The sequence below is a fragment of the Sorex fumeus genome, unplaced genomic scaffold (assembly GCF_029834395.1).
Source record: "Sorex fumeus unplaced genomic scaffold, SorFum_2.1 ptg000063l, whole genome shotgun sequence".
NCBI classification, from domain to species: domain Eukaryota; kingdom Metazoa; phylum Chordata; class Mammalia; order Eulipotyphla; family Soricidae; genus Sorex; species Sorex fumeus.
Genome location: NW_026606120.1, coordinates 4,929,528 through 4,935,332, shown reverse-complemented (window position 1 = coordinate 4,935,332; position 5,805 = coordinate 4,929,528). Strand labels below are relative to the sequence as shown.

Below are 5,805 nucleotides of genomic sequence, written 5' to 3'. Positions count from 1 at the left end.
CCGCAGCAAGGTGATCGCTGCCTCAGAGCTTATTGGAAAGCCAGGTATGAGCCAGCGGTGACGGGGCAACTGCAGTCTCACGGGAAGGGTGGCGGTACCGTTCGTCCTTCACGCCCTACCAAGGTCACGAGTTGCCCCCCACTAGTGGCTCTCCCGCACAGCTATAACACCAGACATACAAAAACCAATCTCGTAATTATCTGGCTCTTTGCAGAAATCCAAAATCATTATATGACATTATATGATTCTCATAACCAGCTATAGAAAACAAAGTATTTCACAATGCCTTTTCAGCAATTCTGATTGTTGGGGGGGGGGGGGGAATTCTAAACAATAATGGTGCATCTTTCGTCAAAATAATGAATGTAATCAATGTAGAGAAGAGTTAAGTGGAAATCATCTGCCTCACAGGATTGGGAGGGGTGGGAGGGGGGTTTATTGGGGGTCTTGGTGGTGAAAAATGAGTACTGGTGAAGGGAAAGGTGTTTCATCATTGTATGACCGAGACTTAAACCTGAAAGCTTAGTAACTTTTCCCACAGTGATTCAATAAATAAATATAAGAAGAAAAAGAAATAAATAAAACTATAAAAAAATATCATTCCTATGTATTTGCATAAAGTTTAATTTTTTCCATATACATCAAACAACAGATTAAAGGCAGGAGAAAATATAAAAATCCAGATACCTTCTGATGAGACAGAGAAGATAAACTTGAAAAATTCAAAAGGTAAAGAATCTACTCTTTCACAATACCATTTATTTTTGGAATCATTTTCCCCTTTTCCTTCTAATTTGGGAGGGAGACTTCCTAGCAGTGCTCAGGAGGCCTCTGAGCGAGCTTAGGGTCTCCAGTGCCACATACATCTGGAGATGCTCTGAGGACCACGTGGTGCCAGACAGAATCCAGACAGACGGTTTCACGTACCACTTAATCCCTGAAATAATTTTTATTTTTTGTAACTTATTTAAGCACTGATAGCGGTAGGGCGTTCGCCTTACAAGCAGCCAACATGGCCGACCCGAGTTCGATTCCTCTGCCCCTCTCGGAGAGCCCGGCAAGCTACCGAGAGTATTCGATATGCCAAACACAGTAACAACAAAGTCTCCAATGGAGACGTTACTGGGCCCGCTCGAGCAAATCGACAATCAACGGGAGGGCCTTTACCTTTGCCAGTTGTAGTAATTTTCAGAGTCTTTAACTCTGCAGGAGATATAGTAGAGAAGGTAAAGTGCTTGCCTTGCAAGTGTCCAACTCAGATTTGATCCCTGGTACCATATATGGTCTCAAGAACCTGCCAGGAGTGATCCCTGAGGACAGAGCCAGAAAAAACTCCTGAGCACCTTTGGTGTACCTAAAAGCCCCAAACAAAATCAACAATAAAGTGTCTTTAACTCAAATTCCTGGCACGGTAAACACTGATAGACATAACGCACACGCATAGAAGCATCTCTGAGGTCCTCACTAACTTGAAAGACTGTAGCTAGATGTTGAAATGAAAACCTTGGAAAATCACTGATTTAGTCTCAGCCCTAACACGAGGAGACAAGTGTGACAAAGATCAGTTGCACAAGCAGCAGGAGAGGGCGAAGTCCCAAGTCCCAGGTGTGGCTCCCAGTGTCTAGGTCCCCAAGGAGGTGTTGGGGGCTGGGATTCCTGGTCTTCACAGAGTTTCACTTCTCCCTCTGTGTCAGTTCCTCTTGCCCATGTTTTAGTGACGCGTCACAAATCTTCAGTCCCATTGGGCGAGACTGTCTAGAGAAGCCAATCAGCGTCCACGCGGCTCCTGGTTATAAAGTGATGTGGCCCTTCAAGGAGTCAGAGTCCCTGGTTCCCAGGATATGTGGGAGCCGCGAACCTTCCTTCTGCTGCTCTTGGGGGGCCTGGCCCTGACCCAGACCCGGGCGGGTGAGTGCGGGTCCGAGGGGAGTTCCCTGTGGAGAGGAGAGTGGGGGGACTGCGTCTCTAAGTCTCCCTCTTCTTAGTCCCTCCCCACCTTTCTCCTTTCCCTCTTCCCTATCACCTGGACTCGGGGCGTGCAGGGCGGCGGATCGGGCCAGGTCTCACCGCTTCCCTTCCTCAGGCCCCCACTCCCTGCGATATTTCCACACCGTTGTGTCCCGGCCCGGTCGCGGGGAGCCCCGCCTCATCGTCGTCGGCTACGTGGACGACACGCAGTTCTTGCGCTTCGACAGCGACTCGGCGAGTCCGAGGATGGAACCGCGGGCCCCGTGGGCGGAGCAGGAGGGACCTGAGTACTGGGAGGAAGAGACGCGGAACGCCAGGGCCGCCGCGAAGAATTACCGAGTGAGCCTGAGCAACCTACTGCGCTACTACAACCAGAGCGAGGCGGGTGAGCGCGGCGGGGCAGGGACGAGCCAACACTGGGACTGGTCGGGTCGCCCCGAGGCGGGTCCGAGCGTCCCGGAGGCTGAGGGAGCCGCCCCGGACCCTTGACCCGGAGGAGCCGCGGGGACCGTCCCCGGGTTTCTTTTTCGGTTCGGGGTTAATCTGTGCGGGGTGGGTCAGACTCTCACACCCTCCAGCTGATGTACGGCTGCGACGTGGGGTCAGATGGACGCCTCCTGCGCGGGTACAGTAAATACTCCTACGATGGCGCCGACTATATCGCCCTGAATGAGGATCTGCGCTCCTGGACGGCGGCGGCGGGCACTCAGGCTTGGCGCACCCAGTGCAACTGGGAGCAGGAGAGTGCTGCTGATCATTACAGGAACTACCTGGAGAGGGAGTGCGTGCAGTGGCTCAGCAGATACCTGCTGGACGGGAAGGACACTCTGCTGCGAGCAGGTACAGAGTCCCTGGATGGTGAGGACTTCTGACCTTCCCTGGGGTGAGGGTGGGGGTGGCGACTCCCCACAAGGAGGAAGACAGTGGGGTTCAGTGTTAGAACAGCTCCCCTTCTTCAGTCAGGAGAGGGATGAACCCTCCTGGTTTCCATGTTCTGTACCAGAGAGACTTTCCCTTCCCTCAGGCCCACCCTGTGTCCACAGGACCTTGAAGGACTCCAGTGTGCACGGGGAAGGGGAGACCCTCTCTGAAATAACAAATGTGGCTTCGCAGTCATCTGTGAGCTTACTCAGATCTTAGCTCTGACTCCTCTCAGTCACTCATCCTCCACCCAGGGCAGGACCACAGTCAGTGTTGCCCTAGAGACCCTAACCTCCTACTCACACTCTAGTCTAGAACTTTCCAAGAATAGGATTTTATCCCAGTCTCCTGAATCAGGAGACTTGTGTCTGGATGTTTACCTCCTGTTCCAAATAAATTATCCTATTTATTTTCATCCTTAAAGTCACCTAAAGTGTGAATTTTCATCATTCTCTATCCTCAGAACCCCCCAGAAGACACATAACCCACCATCCCTTCTCTGACCGTGAGGTCACCCTGAGGTGCTGGGCACTGGGCTTCTACCCTGCTGAGATCACCCTGACCTGGCAGCGTGATGGGGAGGACCTGACCCAGGACACAGAGCTGGTAGAGACCAGGCCTTCCGGGGATGGAACCTTCCAGAAGTGGGCAGCTGTGGTGGTGCCTTCTGGAGAGGAGCAGAGATACACGTGCCGTGTGCAGCACCAAGGGCTGCTAGAGCCTGACAGCCTGAGATGGGGTGAGGAAGGGGATGGGCAGAGTCTGTTCTCCAGAAGGGGAATTAGGAGAGATCCCTTCTGGAGAACTGTGAAGAGTTTGGGCCAATGCCGGGAATTAAGCCCTCTTCTTCCTTTCTTATCAGAGTCCCCATCTGTGTTCAGCATCCACACTGTGGGCATCACTCTTGGCGTGATTTCCTTCTTGGCTTTGATCACTAGTTATCTGGGAGGATCTATAATCTTGAGGTGTAAACGTTCAGGTAGGATTAAGGTGGTCTGAGCTTTCTTGCCCCACTTTGGAGGTATCCCCTTTTTTATTAGTTTTCCTGCCTCATTAGTGGGAGCACCACCCACCTCTGTGCAGTTGCTCACCCCCCACCCCCCCCCCATGTGTGCTGCTCTCAGGTTTGCTCATGAAAGACACTTTCACCTCCATAAGCTGCTTCCCAGGGTCCCAGGTCACAGGGACTGTCCCTGCCGAGCATAGACTGCTCATGGTCAGTCCATGAGCATCTCCTCTCCGTGTGTTTCCTGATCCTTCCCTTAGTCTTCAGAGTTCTGACACTTCCCTGGGATCTGGTCCTAGGGAGCTGTTCTGTCGTCTCAGGACCCAGTGCTCTCCCCAACCTTCCATGGTTGTTTCCTTCCCACAGGTGAGAAAAGAGGAACGTATACTCAGGCTGAAAGTAAGTTTGGGCAGGGCTGGGCCCTGGAATTCTGGAGACAGAGACCAGAGCCCATTGGGAGCTCCCGCAGCCCTATTTCCTCCTCTAGTCCCTTCCCTGGGGCTCTGACCTTATCCTGTTTGTTCCTCCCCAGACAGCGACAGTTCCTAGGGCTCTAATGAAAACTTGAGGTGAGGAGTTGGACAGAGGGTACAGGACTGAGTTTGGTGGTTCTTTGAGAGCGACATTGTGAGCTTGTCAGGATGTTACCACTTCTGTGACTCACTTGAGTATGTCCATTCTTTCCTTTCAGTGTGAGACAGCGGCCCTGCATGTGGCCTAGGGATGCAAGATTTTCTTGATTTCCTCACGTTTCCATGCTATGACTCAAGAACTGCTGATTCTCTTTCTGCCCTGGAACCTGAGTATGTATGTGTCCTGTAACATCTGTGAGAGCGGAGACTGGCTCATCCCTGCACGCCCAACCCTCCCCACATTGACTGCGTTCTCTTCCATGATGATCTGGTCTGTGTCGGCTGTGACATCACCCAGCTGAATCCATTGTGTTAGCTTCTTATTTTCCCAAATAATATTTCTCCTGAATTGAAATAAGCATCTGACTTGCATTTTTCTAATTAACTCCTGTTTCATGGAATTGAAAGGCTAATGAAGGAGATCCCTGAAATTTGACAAGGAATAAATGGAAATTCTGACTTTGCCAGAATACACAGGGATTATCTGCGGTTTCTGTTTTGATTCCATCACAAGTGGGACAGGAGAGGCTGTGAGGAAATGAGTGAGGACAGACCTGCACCCAGTCTGTCTCTTTCTCAGGAAGGAGGTGCTCCTGGACTGACCTACCTCCTCCTGGAGGAGGCTATCTGTTCTCCTGTACCCTCTATCCAACCCCTCACCCCAAGTGTTCATGAGCGACTCATCAGAGTCCTGCGAAATGTCGCTGCATGGGAAGGTACAAATAGGCCAAGGCCAGAGTGGGCTTTGATGTGGTCACACAGCTGTCTGGGTCATTTCTCCTGCTCCTTGTCCTGGTCCCCTGATAGCAACTCGTCCCACAGGAGCTTTCTCACAGGGACTCAAGTAACACCCAGCCTCATCTTGTCCCAGAAACATGAGCAGCAAGGGCTTCTGTGCTGGTCAGTCTGGGCTCAGGCCTGGGTCTGCTCCTCAGTCCCATCTGCGTGTTTATTTGTTCTGTGCAGGAGGCTGCCTGCTCTCTTGTACACACATTCACAGCTTGATTTCTGGATGTGTGTCCCCATCTCTGAGCCTCAAGAAGCATCTGTCTGTCACTGATCCTTAGGCCCAGCAAGACCCCTTCACAGATGAGTCCCTATAGTATCAAAAGATGATTGTTCAGACTCATCCAGCTCTTGTCCTTGTTCTAGGGCTGTGTCCTGTGTTGTTCTCCTCAGATTTGCCTGCCATTAAGGATTTGCATTCTGAACCCAGCTAAGAGGAAGGGGTCTCACTGTTCCTCGTCTTTCATGAATTCCTGTTGGGTTTCTGCTTAC

At 51.5% G+C, this 5,805-nt stretch overlaps 1 protein-coding gene across 1 annotated transcript; it reads left to right on the top strand.

Annotated features, from left to right (window-relative positions):
* The first annotated feature begins 1,841 nt into the window (after window positions 1-1,841).
* On the top strand, window positions 1,842-5,276 carry LOC130036048 (patr class I histocompatibility antigen, A-126 alpha chain-like). Its single transcript, XM_056128015.1, has 7 exons — window positions 1,842-1,908; window positions 2,084-2,353; window positions 2,530-2,808; window positions 3,353-3,628; window positions 3,752-3,868; window positions 4,262-4,298; window positions 5,204-5,276. Exons 1-7 carry the CDS (start codon window positions 1,842-1,844, stop codon window positions 5,274-5,276), a joined length of 1,119 nt encoding a protein of 372 aa, XP_055983990.1.
* The last annotated feature ends 529 nt before the right edge of the window (window positions 5,277-5,805 follow it).